General features: G+C 41.0%; 1 protein-coding gene across 8 annotated transcripts in view; it reads right to left on the reverse strand.

The window, feature by feature from the left end:
- atp11c (ATPase phospholipid transporting 11C) overlaps positions 1–24638 on the reverse strand; it is a 45084-nt gene that overhangs the window by 19027 nt on the left and 1419 nt on the right. For all 8 annotated transcript variants that reach the window (XR_006378806.1, XM_044204479.1, XM_044204478.1 and 5 more), the window contains exons 2-6: positions 10664–10783; positions 7613–7702; positions 2982–3062; positions 1595–1699; positions 865–993 (exon numbers count right to left, since the gene is read on the reverse strand). Coding sequence is in view for 7 of the 8 variants with exons in the window: in XM_044204479.1 (XP_044060414.1) it covers positions 865–993; positions 1595–1699; positions 2982–3062; positions 7613–7702; positions 10664–10783 (525 nt within the window). In the remaining variant the exon portion in view is untranslated. The remainder of the gene's footprint in view (positions 1–864; positions 994–1594; positions 1700–2981; positions 3063–7612; positions 7703–10663; positions 10784–24638) is intronic.

The raw sequence follows: 24638 nt of genomic DNA on the forward strand, positions 1-24638 counted from the left end.
AAACATGGCGGTGCAACATAGCGACCTCCGTGGAAGGGGACCCACTCCCTATGTAGATCTAAACGGCTTATTCTTATTATAAGGTAATGAAAACATAACATTGCTTATTTTTTGCCAATAGATCCTCCTAAATGTTGCACACTGGTCCTTTAAGTTAAAAAAAAAAAACTCAAAAGAACTTCAATTTCTATTCTTGCACAAAATATATAAATTCAAGCACTTTCAATGACCCATGTCTATTTATGCTTAGTTTTAAACTTTCAAGGCCTTGATTTTTTTCCCCCCTTGAATTCACAAACTTTTAAGGATTTCAAAGACCCATGGGAACCCTGCCCTCACACGCAGACACTATGGGAAAATAGTGGAAAAATAATGGAGAAAAAAAAGATACCCAGATACTGTTACTCACACTTGAGCACGAAAAGGCACAAACACATATTTCTGAGGAACTAGACAAAAGAGAAACTTCCTTCAAGGCAAGGCTGATAAATGCAATTTCACCATCACCATGAAAAAAACCTTTGATCTACAGTATGTATAGATTCAAATTCCTATTGATCATAAAAACTACACAATTAATAAAAGATATGTCCAGGCATGTGCATGTAAAAATTACAATAATTGTTGAAAAAAAAAACCCACTATAAATTAATGCTCTTCTATACCCACTTCCCTTCTCCTAATCCCAATAAGCATCACATTTATAAAAACACAAGATATAACTATAACTAATATAACTGAATGGAAACAAAAGTCTTTCAAAATCAAAAATCTTCAAAGCCAAACTTTTGATGAAAATACTCAAAATATTACAACCTAACCATTCTGTTATAAAAAAAAGGACAGCAGAGCAGTTCATCTTACTTTATGGTTGGACTCTCCATCCAGACTTGCTGTAGTAACAAAACATGTGTCATCATCTCGGCTGGACTGCAGCAGAATTAAATCACAGGGAAAGGTCTCATCTTCCTTTACCTCCACGACATCTCCAACCTGATCAAAGAAACATGACCAAACACCACTTGTACAGACTTTTCACAGTTTGCTTTCTGCTAACCAAGCTCTGGTTTGATCTGCCAACTAATGACAAAAACTCTGGCTCTCTTTGGCTTGCTAAATGTTTACTTTAGCTTGAGTCCATTTAGCACTAGGAGATATCTTAAAGTTAACTTGTGTGAGCTCCTGTGCTGGGAGCAGCTGTCCACAGTTTTATACAAAGCCACAATATTTTGGTTTTGACAGCTGGATGTTGATTCTCAGTGGTGTCAGCAGTACTAGCATCCCTTTAACATAGCCAGGAGTCATTTGGTTCACTTTGAATTTTGAAAAGTATTGTTTAATGCATATTTAACTTTTGAACACCCATAAATCTTTGAAAATACTGTTACCTACAGCAAACAAATGAGAATGCACTGGAGAAATAACCTGCACACAACACCCCGGATACATTAACTACCATCATACCCATGTTTGGACATCTAATCAGTTCAGCAGAGCATGTTCTCCCCTGTGCATATATTAAAAAAAACGCAGTCACAATAAGCTGCCAATAGCTTCGCTCTGGACATGCTTCTAAGGAAATATAAAAAGGTACCTTGATCTTCTCACTCTCCTTCCTTGTCCGGCCATTCTCTAGCACTGTCACTTGGTACTTATTCACCTCATTGTCAGCCTTGTGCCGTAGCCAGTCCTCATAGCCCTAAGGCAACATATCAAAATCAGAATTGCATTATGTGCTTAGTAAAACAAAAAGACAACAAAAAATGTTGTCTATGGGATTAGTACCCACATGACATTGAGAACTAACACTGTGACATCAGTACACACAGTAAAGGTTTGGTATAGAAGTGTAAGACAAAAAGAAATGTCTGTGCATACAATATAACCTTTACATTTAGTATTTCATCATTGGAACAGTATACCATGAAATAATACTAAGTTGGGTAAAAAAAAAAAAAAATTCCTTGGGCTGCGGCAGCATAAGGCACAGATAGTGATGGAGATAGAGGAGATGGTGCAGAGATGTAGAGGGTAGCGAGGGAAACCAGAGTGTGCGCCAAGGCGGAGCTCGAGCCAGAAACTGGGATTACCAGGAAAGGTGACAGGAGGAGAGACAAAGTCTGGTTGAGTGATGCAGAGAAATGATGCCAGGTGGATGAATGGGGGAGAGACGGAGAGGAGGCATTCCACGGATGGTCAGTTGAACTATACAGTTCACCTCAGTCTGACTAATAGAGTCGGGCAGACTGCCTTGGTGTCCCACTTCAAAGCCTGGCTGAAAGCTGTCGAGCGCTATCAGTGTGTCCCATGTATTTTCAGAAGGATATCCACCCACTATCGTGCATTTCAAAGCCCCAGCAGTAGACTGACTAAAAAGCCAATTCTAAAACAATACATCTAAAGCTGGGACACAGCAGCAACAGAGTCAAAGAAACAGACACTCCCCTTGATCATTTTTATATCTGTAATAGACTTGCTCTCTCTCTCTCTCTCTCCCTCTCCCCATTTGCTCACATTCCCTGAGAGCCCATTTCGTCTTCTCCCCAATCAGAATTTACCAGCGGAGCACATTAATACAAAACCCAAGAGAGCATTAGTCATATACTTTATACAAAAATCCCAGCAAGGGAGTTATGAAGGCAGGGAGACTTATTATGTTGTATGGAGAGGGAGGAAAGCTATAATGCAATGAGAGATAATATGAGGAAATGAGAGAGGGGTCTGCCTGCAGGGCTCCTCTGTGAAGTTGCTACTGGTGCAGGCTCCACAAGTCAGCTTCACTGTCAGGACAGGAAATAACAGTGACCACTATCATACAAACAAATAATTTTTTTTGCGAGCTGCCCTGAGAGCGGTGCCTGCACCGGAAGTGACTCCACAGGGTAGACATGCAGGCAGCCTGCCTTGGGAAATGAGGCAATAGAAATCACAATAAAATGTCTATTATCAACAATAATCAGCATCATTAGGCAGTGTCTTACCTGCTTGATAGCAGTTACTGTGATCACAAAAAATAATGGTAGGCCACTGGTGACTGGGCTGGTGGGGGTGTCCACTATCACCTATTGGGGGGGGAAACAATTTCACTTCAGAGAAATGTAACGTTAACACTCAACAATAAACACATGACATTTAAACTGAAAAGCTATGCACTGAATACTATGCATCACTTACTGCAGCACATGTGTGTTTGTGGTTAAAGAGGGAGGAGTTTGTGGTAATGGTTCAGAAGATGGGGCAAGCCCTCTAAATGCAGGGTGTAGTCTGTTTCTGTGAGGCGTTTCTACTATTCCCCAAATTTGTTCTTCAGTAGGAAACAGAGGGGAGACATTTACATTTTGTAAAGGAGCGAGGGAGGTTTTGGACCACAGAACTTTTAATCAAGTGGGCCAGGGGCAGAGTGCTTAATCTGCAGGCATGCCAACACTTCTGTGTCAATGCCAAGGAATGGGAGAGGGCCAACAAAAAGCTTTGTTGGACTCACCTTACCTGCCTGAGCTGTGTGTGTGAGGGAATCTAGCGGTACATTATGTGTTGCATTTTTATGCATGTGTGTAATAAAAATAAGTGTGGGACCAGTGATCAGGTAATCCCAAACAACCAGTTTAGGAGCAGCACCTGACCAAGGCCCCCAGCTAAATCCCCAGTACACAAACAGCCTTGTGTGTTTGTGTGTTCCTTAAAACCATCATAAGATGGATTTACCCTGGCATTTCTGATCCTGCAGACTGCAGGCTGGTCTCCCCCTGAGGCGGAGTGCATATTACAGCACGCACAGACGCGACACATCCAGCTCATTGGTATTCTGACCAGGAGCATTACAAGCTGTCAGATAGACATCAGCTGAAGTAAGAGCAGGAGATGGTTTTGAAGCAGTCTCCGATGTTTTACTCACCAATGCTTGGACTGAGAATGAAAAAAAACTGCCACTCACTCAGTAATCACGGCCAAACATGAACACGCATTCGGTACCCATACAAACACCTACTCACACACACACATAATGTACAAGGGCAGTGAGCTACTAGCCTACCCAAGCTTTACTGTGATTACAATTAACTGGAGGATAAATCAATTACAGGGCAGAGATGGACTACTACACATCGACCATTTGGAGGAGTGCAGATTCAGAGGAGAGTCTGCATTATATTTGTAGCGGTTGGCGATTCTTGTGAAACAGAAGCAAAAGTAATAATTCTGCCGCAGTAGCCTAAGGTGTAGAGAGCCAGAGGTGAGAGTATGCAATGCTTCAAAATAGCAGAGTGTGAACATGAAGATGATATGTGGGGCTCTGTGTTAAAGACTCATTACACCTGGCACATTGCTACATAGCTAGTGGATTACTGAATGTCTCTTCAGAAAAGCTCGGTTTACCCCTGTCATATTAGCCCTCCACTGTTTGGCATGACTGGATCCTCAAAGGAGAACACTTCCCGAAGTACAGATGTGATGAACATTGGAGATAGGTGCTCATGGAGCACTTTATTTTTGCCTATAATAAGTCAATAGACCAAATCTCTAATTCACATGACTGGGTTGAAGGTTCGCTGAACACAGAAAGCAAAAAAAAACTGCAGGAAGGACTTAGGACAGCATGTCCCTCCAATGCAGCAGCCAGATGGCCAAACTTGAAAAAGGTGACAAGAGCACAGAGAGAATTGCTTTACAAAGCCAACTTTCAGCCTAAATTTTGTTTGATGTTGATTTATCCTTGGCACTCCTATGACAATTTTGATGGCAACTGTTCAATACAGGACTATTAAAAGAGATAAATGGTGGTGGGTTTTTTTGTATCTGTTCATCAAAAGTGATTCACAGTGATAAAAAATGCTTTCTTTCGTCACTACAATACAGTGTGAAATCAGACTTGACAGGCTTCACAGACATAACTGTATCAAGGTCAGCGACTATTCTTGGAATAGGGTGAGGGTTAAAACGCCCCTTTAATTCGTCAATATGATCATTATTGAAAATACTGCAACTCCTAAGAAAACTAAGACCTACACTAAACCTTCAGCTGCTGTACTTCTGCCAAACAACACAATCCCAGAGCTTGTCTTTCTCAGTTCATCTACACTGATTCACAACAATCCCCACCGAACTTCCAGATGGCCAAATACCTTTCCTCCTCTGCACCAAATGCAAAGCCAAAAAATCTCAGCAATAGGAATGAACTGTGTGCTGCTGCTGATGTGCTGGTGTGATATCAGAGCTGCAGAGCAGAGCAGCACAAAGCCCTTCATCTGAGCCGGGGAAGTGTGTCAGAGTGAGCGACAGCCAGCAGGTTCCAGGGGTCCCAGGGCAGCACTGTGGGCTCTCACGTCCTCCTACCCCTTCGCCCTCTCGCTCTTCTTCTCTTACTCTCTCACAGCACTCTATTCCCATTTGATCAAATTCAAGCAAAGACACGCAGGGCTATTTATAGGAGAGTGGCGCTTTTTTATCAGCCTGTGTCTATTTGTGGCACTCAGAAGTACAGAGGGCTTCCTGGCTGCTGACGTCAGCAGTGCAGCGCTGCAGAGAGATGGGTGGAATGTGAGAGAGAAAGGGAGAAAGAAAGACAGAGAAAAAGAGACCAAATGACAAAGGGAGCGACAAAAGGAGGATGCATGACATTTGGTTGTTGGTAAAGCATTTGTATGAAGCCTCTCAGGGGAAGTGAGAAAATGTATTTCTGTCTGCAAGATGCGAGTGCAAGATGAGTGCACACACAGAGTCTGTGTACCTGTTTCTCTCTCATCCTCTCTCTCTGATATAATAGAACCCTGCATGGGAAAAACTGAGTGGTTAGGATAAGGAGCCCCTCAAGAGAGGCTGGATTAGTGGAGAAACGCCAACCACGCTGCAGCTTGGGTAAACACCGTCAGCAAGCCCAGGACACCCACTGAGTCATACGTCACATGCACAAGCACATACACATACATACAATGTGTTCCCACACAAACATTCTATACTGCACACATCACACACTGATGATCCATGTGCGTTTGTGTAAGCGATGCAAACATGCTTGGTGATTTACTCCCACATAAGTGTACTGCATTAGCTCAAGATAATTAGCTCACAACTGTTCAAAATCCAGTACCTTTACCCATTAGCTGTGGATAATATAGAGATAAACTAGACAAACTGGAAAATAAAGGCTAGACTGTCAACTGTAAATACAGGCGTAAAAGAAATACTGTAATTGATCTGCTATTGAATTGAGAATGATGGAATTACTTTGTAAGAGCAGCACACATATATTTCTCAGTTTAGTTTAGTTTAGTAGAGTGCTGGGCTTCTGGGAGCAGTCGCTCTGTGAGCTCATTCAGTCAGTATGTGACTAGAGAAAGTACATCCCTCCTGAGCAGGCCCAAAACCAGCACATGTTTACACGAGAGGGCTGTTTGCCGCCATAGTTTAGATTACTGCTAAAAGGAGAGAGGTTAGTTTCCACCTCCATGGATCAGAAAAAGGGACAGAGAAAGAAAGAGATGATAGAAGAGCAAGCGCAGATGCAAAGGACAGATCTTTTCTTTTCTGTTCCCTACTCCAATCATCAACTGTCAGATCCCAGTGAGGAGAGAGGAGAGGAGAGGTCACTTAAGAGCACAGGGCAGGGGAATAAGGATGCCAGTCAATGCATTTTAGTCAACGCTCTTGGCCAGCCCACAGTTTCCACTTATGAGGATAGAGCAGCACACACAACACATGCTAACAATGACAGACATACAAACAGAATTTTGCAATCACCATATACACTACCGCTCAAAAGTTTGGCGTCACCTGTTATATAGATGTTTTTCTTTTTTCCTTCAATAATCGCTATTTTAACATAGATAAAAACACTATAATTTTACACCAAATGTATTATTTACCTTTGAAAGAGTTTTAGAATAACTAAATGATTAAAACTTCCATTTAGTCAATGTCCCCACAGTGTTGCATGCCAGGGGAAAATACTGTTATAACCATTTTTTCCTCCAAATACTCTTCGATTTTGAATTTGTTTTCTAGTCCAGAAAAGCATAAGTGACCCTAGATCATTTCTGAACCACAACTGTGCTTGCAATTGGGCTCTAAATGTTTTGGGAACCCGTTTTTCTTTGGGCCCTCTGCAGTCTACTCAGTGGTTAGATTGAATAGGTTTAAACTGTGATTTGTCCAATTACAATAGTGCTAACCATAGACTAACCTACTATTTCTATTTTTAAGTTTTAAGAATAGCTTTGCTAAAGCAACACACCTGTTAATTCCAGCTTGTTCTGCATTATTGTGCACTTGACAATGAAACGGTTGGTGGGACTATATCTGCTCTCTCAAGAAAAATAAAAAATAAAAATAAAAATACACACACACACACACACACACACACACTGCCATAAGGCTGGTTGCACACACATTTCAAACATGCTGTACAGTTCACACATTGAGGTTCACAACTGTTCACAACTGTTTCACACCTGCCATGGCCACATGAAAAAGGTATCAAAAGTGCACACACAGGACCTCTTTCACAACATCACAGTCACACACACACACAACAGGCATCCATACAGCCATGATTCAACAATGATAAACAAATTTTAATCTTTGTTTGAGTTGGACCAGTGACAAAGCGTGTCCTTACCTGCACCAGGAAGATGATAAGGAAGTAGAAATTGGCAATTCTTCTAAACTGCTCAAACAGATTCTTTGGTAGAAAGTTCCAAACTGTATACTGTGGGAAGAGAAAAACATGCATGTAAGTCACAGAAAAATAAAATAAGTATTACAGTTTGTAGACTGCTTTTTACTGCTCTTTTCTGTGTAATTTCCCCATCCAGGCATGATGTTTTTCAACCACAGTTACGGAGGTTAAACAAAGGCTTTGCAAGGGGAGCGAGATTAGAGGCATTCAATATTCACAGACGCTTGCATGTGTGCATTCTGTCTCAGCTGGGGATGGGGAAGAGGAAAGGCAACTTCAATAGCTTGGAGTCTCTGTTCTTTGTACTGCCTAGAGACATGGCCCTTGAGGGACCACAGGTATTCCATTGATTCAGATTACCGATTTATCTCCTTAATTTGGCTACCCTTGAATGCAGAGCCAATGAACCTATCAGGTTAGTGACTGTTTCTGTGTATTTTGTTAAGTGGCCATGACTGCTGATACCATCAGGTCTGAAGCGACACTTTTATCTACTTAAATCCCTGAGAGACAACTCAACAATACCCTGCTGGTAACTTTGTGCCACACAACAAAGTACCAGGGTGAAAAACACAAATATATGCATGCACACACCCTTACACACTCGCACAGAAAAAGCAGTAAGCCACTGTTTATGAAGGGGAATGTCTGCATGGGGATAGTGTCGAAATGCAGTGGCAGCAGAATGGCCCATCTCATTTTGTCAGAGAGAAAAGAGAGTGAAAGTAATGAGAAAAGGGGGGTGGCAGCAGTGAGGGTGGCTGAGTGTAGTGGTGCAGTAGTAACAAGAGCAAGAGAGGAGAGGTGGAGATTGGTCATTGCAGAGTGCAAAAGCAACAGGATGACGGAGAGCAGAGGCATGGAGGAGCATAAACACTACAGCCGGGGTAATTAAAGGCTGTTTACCCTGACATACTGGCAGGAGCCAATTGATTGGCCCATCCTTACTGGGACCCTCTGCACCACTATAAATCCCACTGCTGTCTTACTCTCACCGCTTCCTTCTCCTCATCACTTTCACCCTTCATATCCATAAGCCAACCTGCCTGAGCCTGCTGCTGACACAGGACGGAGGGGTGAGATTTAGGTGAGGGAGAGGGTGCGGTCTATCAGAGCCCAGGGGGAAACGGCTGAGTTGCCCACCCTGCCAGTACATTAATAGCAGCCATGTATTCACTGGCACAGACAGTTCTCCCCTGACAGAGAAATAATCGCCTTCCACTGGGAGTGAAGACAAGCATGTGGAAAGGCAGTGGAAGGAGGAATAAAGAAAGGAAAACATAGGAATGCTCAGGACTGTTCAAGAGCTCATTTTGTATTCCAAGTGTAAGATTATAGCTGCTGTGCAGCAGTGAGTTGGGGCCGGGAATTTTGAAGAGGAAGAAGAAGGAGGAACCAAAAGTTTAATTAAACCTGTCATGTGTTTTTAATTCACACAGCAAAATGTCTGAGTAGGTATATATATATACTTATGCAACCATCAAGGTTGCGATAACAGCTGTACATGCATGTAAAGGCAGATTTCAAACTAATGTCAAAAATTCAGTGACATCAAAATTTTGGCTTTTTTTTTCCATGACCATTGGAGATTTACTTAGCAAGAATCTGCAGTAGCTGTTTACAGTACTGTTTACAGTAAAACATTTTGATGCACTGTGGGTTCAATTTTAATTCAAAAGTTTCAACATCAACATCTGATGTAGCTTATGACCTTCAGTGAAGTCGCGTTTAACATGACTACATTTGTTGCTATTTTGATAAAAATTGATTGGCTTGTATAATTGAAACAACTTAAGATCAGTGAAGTCTGTAGATGATCCTGACTAAGTTCTGGGACGATTGGCCCAGTGGTTTCTGACAAGATGTCGAAAATAGGAAAAATGACTTGAGAGACTAAAATGATGAAAGAGATAATTGCAAAAACGTAAACTTGATTACTACAGCATCACCTTGAGGTCAATGAGTGTCATTATATGTGCCTGGTGGGTGGAATTTGCAACCCACATGCCAATGTTTGTGTTACTAGGTCTTACGGTTTTTGCTGCACAAACGCTTTTTAGCAGAGAAAAATAATAAGAATAAGAAATTTTCACGGGGTCACAATAGGCAATCTGTGACTTGATATGACCTCTACGGGCATTTGAAAAACACACCACATGCATGGTGTCTGTTTAAATTTAAAACGCTGACAACAGTCAAAACGTTGGTGATAAAATTCTGGGGGAAATAAATCACACGTCATTCAGCTAGTTTCCGGTGTATTGTCGAATATTTTGGTGACATTTGATCCACCACTGAGCAAAAAAGAAAATGTTGTGCACACAATACAAATTACAACAAGGTATTGAACGTGTCTGTGGACTCACCGTTTGACCAATCTGACCACCATTTGAAACACTTAATATCTACCATCTAGAGAATGTCTGTGTCAATTTTGGTAGCATTTAAAGAAAGACTTGTGGAGATATAGATGTTAATTGATTTAACTGAATATAGAGTGACAAACTTCTGAATTGACCATAGGTTGCAGTGAGGCAAACCTTTTGATGCCAATGGTGGAGTAGCGAAAAAACTGATTTGGACAAAATACAAGATGGCGGAAAATATATCCAGGTGCAAATGGGTGTGGTCTATATGGATAGATTTGACAGGACCCACGGAATCTGGGGAAAAAATAATTTTGTTTCTGAGACTTACTGTTCAAAAGTTATAGACCAAAACATAAAGTTCATTGTTATAGCGGCACCATCTGGCAAATCGGTAGAATTTTTTTGCAGCTTTGCTGCTTGGACCATAACAACAACAACAACATTGGCAATTCCAAGAGGATCCAGCAGCATACACTGCCTGGCCCAATAAGAGAATTACACACCTGAAGGCAGGTGAAACATATACGCAGTGGAGCTGAGAAGCAAACTGAAGTATATGAATTTCATCATGGTATATGGCCAGACTGGAACCCTGGCATATGCGTTTGAGTGTGTTTCTTACCTTGGAGGACACAATCCTGTTATCACAGAACTTGGGTGGGATGAAAGCCTCATTGGCAGAACATGACCGATGACCAACATAGATAGTCCTACTGTCTACTCTTCTCTCATCACCGCCAAGCTAGAAAAGGGAGCAGCAGAGTGGGGTGGAGATGGGAAGAGATAAAGATAAAAAGAGAAAGGAAAGAGAGGACATGTCAGTAATCCTAGGTACTTCTCTTCACTGTCATTAACAGAGATTAGACATTGAACCAGCCCAGTTAAAAATAAAATGTGTCTCATACAAGAAACGAGAATAACTTGAAGGTAAGCTTAAATTTGACCCACCATCTGAAGCATGGGGGGTGCAGAATAAATCAATGAAAACAAATAATTGTTTTATGGTGCATTGTTATTTCAGGTGCAGCAAATCCACAATGATCACAAAGGATTTGTTGTGGCCATAAAATATTTTACAGTCTGATGAGGCCTAAATTCCACCCACAGGTCAAGAATTAAGAGATTAAAATTTCTACTGTGGTGCAGAAAATTAAAACGACTTGAAAAGCACTCTACCAGAAAACTGTTGAGCACAAGCCAATAACTCAGAGAGGGGACAAAGAAAAGTATGATAAGGGTCAACGGGCCAAAATGGGAATTGTGCAGGGACTATAATTTAATTTCTTCTCTCCCAGGTGGTCACTCATCAATAATAAACAAGTAATAAATGCAGGCAGCCAGGAGGAAAATGCTGTGCTCAGATTTATGGGTTGAGTTGCCTTGTCATGGTGCAGCTGTCAGGTTGATATGTACACACACACACACACACACACACACACACACACACACACACACACACACACATACACATACATACACATACATATGTGCACGCACACACTAGCCTAATGTCTAAAAGGGTAAAGACTTCAGGAACCGGGTAAGGAGCCAGAGACTCACTGGACTTCCCTCAACATGAGCTGGCCAGGGCATTCCTCTTCCATTAAAGGCAGGTGGGGTGAATCACAGAGCAAGCCAGGGAAGCACTGGCCGTTGTATTTACTTTACTTTACAGGAGCTCTCCTTACGTAAATCTCACAAACAATAGTATAAATGATGACCCTAAAATTGTCAGATAGGACTTTTTAAAAATAAAAAGTGATGATTTTAAAATCAGTTTTCCTGCACTGTATCGAACAGATTGGGTTCATTCTTCTGTGTGTGTAACTACTAGGGGTGTAATGGTACACAAAAGTTACGGTTCGGTATGTACCTCCGTTTTCGAGTCACGGTTCGGTACATTTTCGGGTACAGCAGAAAAACAAAAAAAATTATTTTTGTAATTTATTTAGAAAAATGTAAACATTAAAACAGTGGCTCATTGACCATGATTCTTACTGAACCATTAATTCACTTACACACTGTCAACTTGTCAATAAGAAAAAATTAATAACAAATAAATAACACAAAAGTCAGTAATGCTTCATCGTAAGACTGTTGATAATTCCTGAACAACTGCAGCTTGCGCTTGTTTATACACAGCAGCACAACGGACTGACTGAAATGCACACGTGAAGGCACTTTGTAGTGGGGCTCAAGCACTTTGACCATATGCTTAAATTCTGTATAAATATGAATTCAGCGATAAATACTCCTATAGCATTAGTTATTGATTGGCACGGTCTGAGTCTGCAGCGAGAGGCTGCCTGAACGCTGTGGGGAGAAGGACTCGACTTCCAGTCTGGTTTTGTCTCGTTCCGCCATTCAACACATTCAGGTGATGCCGTCATAAATGACATGTTTGAAGTGTTTCCACAGACATACCTGACTTCAGTTGAACAATGTCGGCATACAGTTTGACACTCATAGTTGCCCATCGTAACGAACCGGGAAACCGTAATGCTTCCATACAGTGGATCTAAATGTCACGGGAGGATCCTCCAACTCTGGTCTCTCATTTGTGTTTACCATTCGGAGGCAGCGACACTACAAGAGCTTAACTAACCGGGCTAAGCCGACTAGCATGCTACAGCCGATAGACAGCAACTGGTGCTCTGCCAAAAGGTTGCAGGTAAAACACGAACATCCTGTAACTACACATCACTTCTTAACTATAAGTGGAGACGTTCATACATTAACATTCTTTTTAGGCTTGTGAAATATTTTATTATATTGTTCTACAAAATCTGCATTGTTATAATTTTATAATAACAGTGGCTAAGAAACAAGATTTCATGTGTATCAGTCATGCCCAAACAATACTGAGTCTGTAGCAATACCAATACCGATCCAGTATATTACATTAGTGCGTCACTACCATTAAAAATCACTCTCATTAAATAGGATCTTGAATGAATTCCACACAAGCACACGCCACATTTTTCTTTTCCGAAGAATGTAGCCTAGAAAACTTGGCTTACGGTGTTCTCTCAATGGCCTCAATTTCTATTCCTGACATCCCACATCCAAGGAATCCTGAGGCTTCGGGTGGATAGCCACAAGGGCTGGAGGATCATGATAGCAACAAAGCTAGTATACTGGATCAGCCAGAGCTACTACACCCATATTTGCTTCCACTTCCTCTTCTACTATGGGAAATTTCTATTGCTGACAATATTTGTCATAAATTGCCCTAAGAATCTCTTATGTTTGTGCATCATATGGATATTGACAGCCAGTTGTTCTGCCTGTTAGCCCATCCTTCCGTTCAACTAAGACTTTGGTCCAAGGCAAGATGTTGGACCATGACTGGCCTGATCACCACCCTGAGAGATGAGAGGTTTGGTTTTTAGTTTGGTTTTTTTCTCACCCACTCTCTTTTTCTCTTTCAACCGAAGAGAAAATGGGCATATATTTATTTGTATGTGGAGTGGTGAAGATAATTTTTTTAACAAGCCTGTCTACTCACAAACAAGCTGAATCTTGTAATGTGCTATACTGTGATGTTAACTCAAATTCCAGTTTTTTCCCTTGTTCCAGCGCCAAGGTTTTAATTACGCTTGGAAAATGGAACATGGCTTCCAGTGAAACGTCATGGTCACCGTGATAACGTGAAGATTATTTTTTTCCATTAGCAAGTTCAAGCACGCTTTATGAATGTGTCCAAAATGTTTTCGGTGGACACTGGGCTTTAGCGCACTACATTTGTACCAACAACCATTGTACTACATTAGTACTTCAGTACATGTATACCAAAATTACCCAAAATGATGCTGAAAATTCCCACCCTAGGCATCTTTACAAGCAACCAGTGACACAACTATACCTGATTTATTTCAATTTATTTATATTGTGCACTTACACGTGTCATTTTTAAATGGAAATTCTAAGTCATTATAAAGGCATTATTTCAAATGCCTTCAATTTAAAGGCCAGCAACATGTGGGTTGAGGGGACAGATTACCATGAACATCTGATCCTGGACAAGCGCCAGGGAACGTGTGAATTATGGCCACCTGGACAGCAAGCTGTCCCAAGTCTGTTGTTGACAAGAAGTTAGATCAAAGAATAGCCTCAAACACTCAGAAGCCTAATTTGCATGTGGGGACACACATCCTACATAACTCTAGTTTACACAATAATTTGCTTCTCATTAATGGTCAAATAAAAAATCCTTGTCTTAATTCAGAAACATTTCACATTGTCTTTCCAGTCCAGACTAGGGAAGGGAGCCAACAGGCGTACATAGTGCTCCCTTATGCATGAGCAGCAATGTTCACACCTCAGTATGGCTGTCAAATCTACCATCCTCTACCCGCTCGGGACACACTGACACTCCTTCAGCAGGACCGGACGGACCTAGCTGCCAGAGGATGAAGAGAGAGAGAGAGAGAGAGAGAGAGAGAGAGAGAGAGAGAGAGAGAGAGAGAGAGAGAGAGAGAGAGAGAGAGAGAGAGAGAGAGAGAGAGAGAGAGAGAGAGAGAGAGAGAGAGAGAGAGAGAGAGAGAGAGAGGAAGAGTGTGAGAGAAAGGAAGTACAACAGGATCCAAGGACACAAGCACATCCATGTTCTCTATATCAAACAACAATCAGCCCCCAGGAGGAGCAGTAAGCCAAGAACACCCCCATGCCGACTACCTTGCTCATTTATTTGAATCAGCCGCAGTGTTTCTGGCAGTTATCCTTCCTCTGTGTACTCTGAAAAATGCCATCTACAACTGTAATAGCAGCATTCCAGATTTGCAATACTGCTAATATAATATAAACACCTAATATAACATTAGGAAACAATGTAGGACGAGAAAAAGCAATCATGTACAAAAGGCTGCGCAGACAACATAAAATGCAAGTAAGGAACAATTTACAAACCAAATTAGCCTCGAGACAAAGGACCTGCAGAGGGCTCTGGCTTGTACTTCAGGGATACAGGTCAGGCAGTCAACAGTATTAGTTGGCTGGCTTCCACTAGTGCCAATCTTTCACCTGTGCCCATCTCTTTAGGATTGATTATGCACAAGAGCCATGCTAATGTATACACTTTCAAGGCCACAGGCCTATCAGATAAATAAACAACATTGTTGCAATAACCTACATAAGCAAGCTCTGAGATGATTCTCAAAAAGAAATGTTGGCACCTACACACATAACTCATGCTAAAAAAATGAGATTCTATATAAAAGGAGGAAGTAGTCCATGCCCTAGGGTCCTAAAGATAAGAAAAGAACTATTGACTGGTCATTGATTTAGTGGTGGATTCACTGTAAAATATAATGAGGGTGAGACCATGGGGCCCACTTCATTTTTGAGCAGTTACGTGATCGCAATGCTCATCGACAAAATAGTGAGCTAAAGGACACACAAGAAATGCTAATGTAAGGAAAAATAAAACTGATTGCATTATCTTTGCCTCAATGTCAAAGGTCAAACAAAGCCATTCAATGCCAATGATGTTAGCAAGTACAGCAAAAGTGGCCAAGAGTCAAGTGCCAGTATGTCAATACCAAACAGTAGATTCATCCTTGATGAAAAAGCATCAGCTACAAAACGTGAATGGAGATCAATGAAGCAAACATCCAATGTTCAATTGAGCTGGGATGTATTTGCTCAGACAGAAATAAATGGTGCATTAGAGAATTGAGTGAGCCTGAAACTTTACATTAAATTATGCTCTAAATTAGATTATGCACACATTATGAAATGGGCACATGATAGGTGGTGGGGGAGGGGGGGTTGCTTCACTGAGTGCAGGGGGAATATAAGACTGCATTCAGCTACTGCCAAATTCCCAATGATGACTCAGGGCTGATGACACTGCGTCCTGTCACACCATCTCACTATTCAGTGACAATCCCGCTTTGTCACAATCTGCATGCTGTTAGCTGAAAAGACACACTGGGTTACCAGAAAATTACAAGGCCATGCACACTGACATACAATCCATCATAACAGTAACTTTCGGACAGTACAACCTGTTGTAAAACTTTTTGAATTATAATTTAATATACTTTTTAAATGCAACTTACACTTTATCAGAGAAGTGTTGATTCAACTCTGGTCATTTCTGGTGCTGTAGTCTGTGGTATTGTATTGGTTTGTATTATAGTTCCTCTATATGTTAACATGGTGGACAAACAATTAGTTTAAGTAAAAAATAAAAAGTTAAACATTTTAAGCAAGGTAATAGTCATTCCGGGACTAATGCATTCAATTGCATTACATTGTACTGGTGTTTGTAGTTTTCTAGAAACTCAGTGTAAACAGCCTGAAATATGGTCAGCACCTGTAATGTAAGTAGGCTGGGCTGGGGCACTTCTTCATCCACAGTGCAATCCACCCTGTCAAATATAACCTTAGTTAACTTGATTAAGGGCAATATGGGCATGGTGGAAGTTAAGTTAATGCAATATAATTTAGCGCTGCAACTAATAATTATTTCCATCCATGAATCTGCAGCATATTTTCTTGATTAATCCATGAATTGTTTAGCCTACGAAATGTCAGACGATAGTGCAAATGCAATGCACTTTTTCAAACACAATTTTTCAGAGCCCAAGGTAAAAACCTAATCAATGTACAATGACATAAAACAGAGAAATACAGCAATTCCATACGTTTGAGCAAAAGTTTTGCATATTTAATTGAAAAATGACTCCAACCAACGTATCAATTATCAAAATAGTTGCCAATAAATTTGCAGTCGTTCAACTAATCGATGAATCCAACAATTGTTTCCGCTCTAAAATAACACAATTAAATCAAAAGTCATTCAGATGTGGTGGTGCTAGGCACAACCTGTTGTAGTGAGATTCCTGTCAGGCCATAAGACACCCATACAACTACTGTTATCTAAAAGCACTACATCAAAGGCTACTGGATTTAGGCTACTGTTTTTAATCTTGAAGATCACCATTCAGCCAAGGCATCTTTCAATTCTCCTTATTGGTGGAGAGTCGCTTGAATTTTAACCTCTTTTGGGTTGGTCATATACCATCAATGCATGACCCTCAGGTGTCACCAACATGCAAAATCACAGAATGCAACAGCACATCCAGTTTCCTTTGACGTAGCCTTTCTTCATTGACATAAACATGTTGCTATTTATGTCCTGCAAGTCTGTCAGAGAGCAGTAATTGGTTCTGGCTCTCAGGACTGCTCTGGACTGCAAAGTGTGTTCTAATGCTTGCTTCTTTAGTTGTTAAGCTTGGCATCAAGGTTTAACTAAAGTGTGGCTCCGGCAGCTTACATGTATATCTCCAGACGAGGAGTGTTTGGTGTCAAGCAAGTTAATCTAACAAGCATCTCTGAGCAAACAGCAAATAAAGATGATACCATGATGGGTAGAGGACAAAAGTCTTGTGACAGCAGGTGTGACAATGGCACAGCGAGTGTTATTTACGCTGACACAAATAGATTTTGTGGTCAAACAAAATCGATGACTTAACTTTTTCTTACAAAAGTGCTGAAGCAAATTGTTAAAAAAGTAAGCCCAAAAGAACACAGTAGGTTAAGCTTCGTTCTGATCAGTCTGCTCTTGTGGTTTTGTAACTTCGGTACAGTGGATAAAAACACCAAGCTCATTCAGTATGGAATGCAGGAGCTGTGTCATTAAGCTTTAAAAAAAAAAAAAAAAAAAAAACTACTGAAACACATTTAATGAGGTGTGAGGGAGCTGTGTGAAGAAGAGAACGCACTGGGGACCTATGCTTGTACTTCTTTATGTCTTGCATGTGTACTAATAACAATCTGCACTACACTGAGAAAGATAGATTAATTGTTAAGTCCCTGTTCCGATTTGACCTCAGTTTCCATTTCCTGTAATTCTCTGGGCAAAAATTAACCAACCTGCATAGAGTCTAATTTCTCATTCAGTTGTACCAGTACATGAGAAAAGTGGGCTGTGTGTGTGAGTGGCTCAGTCCTTTATTATATTCAACTACTCAACAACATCTGCTTCAACTGCATCTTATCTATCCTACCAGGTTTTATGATGTTGCTCTCAGCTTAAGTGGATTCATCACAGGTCAACCTTATCTGTCGCTTAATGCATTACCTATTAGCAGTTTTTCCACTCACCACATATAGTATAGGAGAAACCAACACAGGGAAAGACAAAGAGAGAATATCTATGACAGAGTAAATCTAGGCCTAAACATCAAATGGTATTCTGAAAGTAATGGAATGAATAAATGCCAGAGCAAATGCCTAACCTCTGGTAAACCGTTATCAAGAAATGTTGATGACAACAGTAAAAACAGCCTAACTGCAACATAAAGTTGCTATTATGACAGGCTGAATAGAGTTGAGTGATGAATGCTTGAATGCAAGGGGTAAGATGCGTTGAGTCAATGCTGTTAGTCGCTGCAGTACTCTATCTGGCACTCGCTCTTTCATTCTCTCTGTCTTTCTTGCCAGCCCACTTGCCTGTCCTCTTCCAGTATGCTCACTCTGTCTCACTAATTGTAACTCTCTCAATTTTGATTACACATCCAAGTGCTCATTGCCTGGGCTGCAGAGAACTTACTGAGGCTACATTATCTTTTGAAGAAAATAGCACAAAGACACATTAACATCAAACCAAAATTAAAAGTTTGTCACTGCAATGACTTTAAGTATTCACCTTTGTTGCAGCCTGTGGAACAAGTTCTCAATAAAGCTATTTCACATGCGCTAATGTGTCTAATTTCAGCAAAAAGATGCTTTGTTCCATTATAGTGTAACAGTGGCATTCAATAAATCTTATAAATTACAGAAACCTAATTTGGTATAATTTAACCAGTTTACTCCATACAGTAGGACCATATTGTCTCACAGGAAAATAATGTTAAACATTTCATACCATTAATTATACTACTATTAATTATATCTTTAGGTTAGAATGAGACTTGATGATGTTTTTTTCCCAGCTTTAGTCTTCCCTCTAAACATCTAAATATCTAAGAAATATCATTAACAGAGCAGTGTAGGCCTACATCATCATCAGTATATTTTAAAATTTGTTTTTGGGTTGGGTGGCTACAGAGTTTGTCCATACTTTAGAGGCTACCATATCAAGGAAAAGCAGAGCCATTTTTACCCCATAGTGAAACTATTACAGGAGTTACCTCCATCATGGATTCACTAACTGACCCTGTATCAAAGGCTACTTCCTCCCCTGTCCGCTGTTTGCACACAGTGATGAATAGCACCACAGAGTGATAATAGTCCAACTTGAACTGAGGGCTGATCCTAAGGACCTGTTGTGGATAGGCAAAGGCTCATTGTTCTACTAGCATCCCTGCAGCTGTACAAGACACAGAGTGTACTGTACCATGGGCTGGTACTGGCCTACATTACACTGTGTCCCTCGATAATGGGGAGGAGGGGAAACTCATCTAGACTTCGCACATGGAGCTGCTCCCTCAATCATTTGGTTGCCTCAAAAAGCCACAGACAGATATTGTGCTAACTACCTTCGCAACGCCTATGGTCTACTGACAACTTTTGAAATATCTAACATTTTGTGACTAGATAACAGGTGGTAATTAAATTAAAGGCCTTTGCCCAAACTGAAGTACGGACTGCTCATAGTGATACGTGAATACAAACATTAATTGGTTGGAAGTCTTTGAGCATGGTGGACAGTCTACCTCAGCTATGATAAAAACTGTTGCGGAACAGAAAAAAAGGCCATAGAAGTAACAACAGGAAATGTGTAAGCATGTCACACAATGCTGACAGATGTCTGTGGTCATTCATGTATATAAGGCATGCTGTTTCTCAAAACACAACCTTACACAAACTAAATATAAGACAAAAAAATGTAGCCTAAACTTCACAAAACAAACCTGGAAACAAGTTTTAAATTCACAAGGCAAGTTATTTATTTTTTAACTGGTTTATAGTCTTTAAGCATTCATTTACTGAGGCTTTGGTTTTGAGCTTGCATGTTACACTCCACCTTCTCCAGCTTGTACTTTGTCCCCATAGCTACCAACCTCTAGACAAAATAGCTCAGTAAGTTGTGGAGAGAAAAGATAAAAGTGAATAGGGTTCTTATGGAGAAAGCCTCTACACTGTGTTTTAAGACCAGGAAAAGTGAGCACATTTTCAAGCAGCAGCCTAGTCACACTTTAATCTATAATTAAAGAGAATTTAAAATAGTGTAGCCATAAATGGAGTATGGTTTTCCAGCCAAGTGCACATACTCTTTGTACTCTGTTTTTGTGTGCGACAAATAACCAGATTCAGCTACTTAGATGAAGGTGCTTGATCCAGCTGCTTTTTTCTGTGTAGTGTATGGGTTGTAACTTAACTAAACTGCACAACACTACAATGGCTTTTATTCCCCTCACCTGGCAGAGAGCCATGCAATACCAACAAAAAGGCATTTACAGTACATCCTAATGCTGACAATCTTTAAAAATCTCCATCCCAGCTACAGCCCTACTAATGACATTATCTTTAATAATGTACCGGGCTACACGGGCTGTAATTGCTTTTCAATTAATTATCCTTAGACACTGCATAGGAGGGCAACAAGACTAATGATAAAAATCAATGTGGCTCTTTCCTTCCTTTGCTCAGAGGGCACGGTTGATTTGGGTTTGGGTTTTATCACCAAGGGTTTCCTCCCCTGAACTGTGACCACTTTTAAAATACTCATTTTTCTCCCTGTGACTGAGACTGCCTAGCTGGGAGTTTGCTGCGTAGATAATAATGGTAGGCTGTTGCTTAACCTAGGTGTTCATGCTAATGTGTATGGGAGGGGGCATATTTGTATGTCTTCCAGCACTCGTTAAATCCTCACATAGACTTTGCTGTTCCTCTTCTCTGTGTCAGCGAATACCCTATCATTTCAGGTGACAATGAAAAAATGGGATGACGAAACATCACAGATGCTGGCATTTCTCCTTCTCCCTCCGTGCTCAGACAGAGAGAGTGAGACATAGGCACAGACAAAAAAAAAACATCCCCCCACATATCTCAACATTCTCTTCACATCTCACTGCGAATGCTCTTTGGGTAATGCTAGAACTGGAGCATGGCACAGAAAATCTCTGGATGAGCCTTTATACATATATGGATGATGAGGATGCATTTTGAGTGCCACTAGCTGGTGAGGATACGTGGGTCAGGAAAGGGAGGAGCGATGTGAGGAGAATTCAAAATAAATGAAGCAACCTGAATTATTTAGAGGTACAAACTGAGAATTCAACCTAGCTTTTAAAAAGGAAGTCGAAAATTGCCACAAAAAGTCATCCATGGTCCCCTTGTAGCCAACCTGACCTGCCCACTCCAATGTTAACCACTACAGGAAGCCTGAAATCATGTCCATTAGGTGGAGAACGAGATCGAGAGGTGCAAAGAGGCTACAGGTCCACCCCCTGGTTTCACTCCAGTTTCTTGGGTTTGAGTCATGCAGGGCTTTCCGTACTCCCCCACTTTATTTCATCACCCCACTATCCCACCGCTCACCATTTATTCCTTAACACTGCCTCCCTCCCCACACTAAATATATTTATTATCCTGCTGTGTGTTGCAGATGAGCTCCTTTGGCTGGGTTTCCATTACTGGGCAGAATGCAGGAGACCAGAGAGAAAGAGGAAGAAATCAGAGTAAGCAATTCTGTTCGCAGTGCAAGACTAATGGCGGCAAAACTGAGCACAGCTCCAATCAATACACATCTCTCCTAATCAAACAGACCTGATAAATCAAATAGCCCTACATGCCTTGTATGGTCTGTGGCCTTCAGATGTACTCTTACCCTAATCACTCACCCAAAAGTGACAACTCTTTGGATTTGGAGACTCTTGTATCTCATCAATTAATAAAAGCCCCTAATATGTTCCCAACAGGTTCTACTAGCTGCTCATAGACATACATGAGTATATAAAAGCAAGACTGACCTGAATGCAAAATAGAAAATACATTTGGATCATTCGGAAGCACAGCAGATAATGCAGCAAAACAAAATACAGTGATGAAAAAAGCATGAGGTACATTTGATATTACTGAGTGCTTATAATGCTGGAAATAAGACTCATTACCCCAATACTTTGGGGTGGAATGGAAATACTGTATTGTACAGCGGCAGCTTAAAAATATCTTCTTTTACTGCTGAACAAAACATTAGCTTCCCCCCAGGGAAGAGTGATACCGTATTAGGTCTCTGAAAATACATTAAACCTTGTGTGTTTACGTTACCAAAAGATGTTTGCACAAAATCACCTTAATGTGCAGGTTTGTGTGCGTGTCAACACTGTCTGTGTTAATGAGTGTGTGCAGGCTTGTGTATCTTAGACCTGCTCTTACCTGACCTGAGAAACAGGTTTACAGAGCCATGGGGCCATTTGACATGCAATACAAATCTCTCACACATAACAACACATAAATTCTTCTGCCAGGTAAGGGCCTGCTTACTAGTGCCTGGGTCACAGTCAAGTAGACAGATCTGAGACTGGCAGGCCTCAGTGCATCAGCCTGCAGCAGGATGGATAGACTGAAGAGAGATGGAGAGGAGGACAGAAGGATGAGGGGGAAGCCCTACTGAGAAAGAGGAGCACCAGAGTGTTGCTGCACCCTGAGCAGCGACAAACTCCTCTGAATAAGACCCCCCCCCCTCAAAAGGTGTACTTCAAAGCTACAAGAAAAACACTCACAGCATCAAAGATGGGTGTTCCATGTTATGGAAATAAATTGTGTAAATCTCATGACATCACTGGAGTGCTTATGAATCAAAATCTAAACCACAGCAAAAAAACAGTAGGCTAGAATCTCTTCACCATCCTTTGATAAGAGTACATGGTATTTTAACATCCTACTGAGACAAAGGACATTACAATATTTAAGCGGTCTACAGTTTGTGCCTAAATAACCCCAAGAGGCTTCCATTAAAATGCAATACTACTTCTTGGCATATGATGCTAAATAAAAATCAACCAAGACATCTTATCCTTCACACAACAAGCGTGAACTGCAACCATGAAACAGTCCAGCTAACTTACTATTACGTATTATTACGATTATTTTTATCATCAGTTAATCTGCCAATTATTTTCTCAATTAATGGTTTTGCATGTAAGATATCAGAAAATAAAGATATTCAGTTTATTCACATGACAAACAAAAAAAACTGCAAATCCTCGCAATGGAGAAGCTGAAACTAGAGATTGTTTGGCATGTTTGCCTAAGAAAGGACTTCAACGATTATCAAAATACTTGTTGTTTAATTAATCGATTAAATGACTAATTATTTCAGCACTAAGTTCTAATATTACATAATCCAAAACACAAAACAATTCTGTTTGTGTCAACATGACCATTTCCTGCCTTTGTGCACAGGGTAAGAGCACCTGTCAAGCTTCCTAACTCTAACTGGGGTGTGCAGGACTGGGCCACTTTACAGGAGCCTGAGTGTAATTCACTACTGAGCAGAAAGAGTATTTGCTACAGTACAGAACAAAATATAAATCAGAAACTTCACATGGGTGATTTCAACCGAGCTAGTGAGTAGGAGGAGGCGTACTGGTTACCATGGTGCAAAAAAAGATACTGAGGTGCTGCCCGGTTGATGGTGTTTTCATGTGTCTGTGCTGTTCTCATTTCAGTTAAGGCAGGGGCTCCAGGCTCCACCTCTCACAGATCATACTGCTGCCTTCAAGGGCTTGAACGAACATCAAAGGCAACTGGGTGATTTTGCATTCCTGTCAGAGCATTACAACCTCTGGAGCTTCCCCCCTGATGAAAAGCCCAGCCCCACTCGTTCCCACGGCCATCTTTAATGATTTTCCAAAGAGACACTCAGGATTTATTGGCACAGTGCACCATAGTGGGAGAGTGAAGTGAGACACATGAAGCCTTCTCGGTGCCTTTTGGTATGAGCAGTCACCCTCTCCCCCTCTCTATCTTTCTCTCTCTTCATGATGCACATGTACCTCCTGTGGGCAAGGGGGGGGTGGTGTGAATCAGGAGGCAGAGAGCCAGAGCCTGAGATAACTGTGTGCATCAATGACAGTGTGGCTGGCTGCTCCGCACAAAATATTATTTACAGCTCACACTGAAGTGAAATTACAGCAGCAATCCTCTCCAGAAGCTGGAAAATCAGCTGACCTGGCAACACTTAGAGAGAGGCTAGGAGGAGGGTCAGGCACTATAATTATTATATTGCTTCCCCTTATTCACTGTCAGTATCTATACTGCTCACATAGCCTGTGGGGGATTCAACCCACTGGTGACAACAGGTTACTGGTGCATAAGAGGATGATAAAGAGGCAGTAAAGGCAGATTAGCATTTATAAACCTGGCCTTGCAGATAGTTACTCCACTTTCAACTAGCCCACTCATGACTGATTAATGTATGAGAAGGACAATGAAACCAATGGATGAACTTCAAAAGGGTATGCATTAAATTGACCAATCGTGAAATATGATGTCAAAGCAGTTCATGCTGGCAAAATACCAACTTCTTATATTGAACAAATCCAGTGGCAGTATACAAAGAAACATTAGAGCATAGAGGGACCATAGCGCAATTAGAAAACACTATTTTGCATCCTCAGGAAGGCTGCATAATGATCATT

This window comes from Siniperca chuatsi, linkage group LG8 (genome assembly GCF_020085105.1).
Source record: "Siniperca chuatsi isolate FFG_IHB_CAS linkage group LG8, ASM2008510v1, whole genome shotgun sequence".
NCBI lineage: Eukaryota > Metazoa > Chordata > Actinopteri > Centrarchiformes > Sinipercidae > Siniperca > Siniperca chuatsi.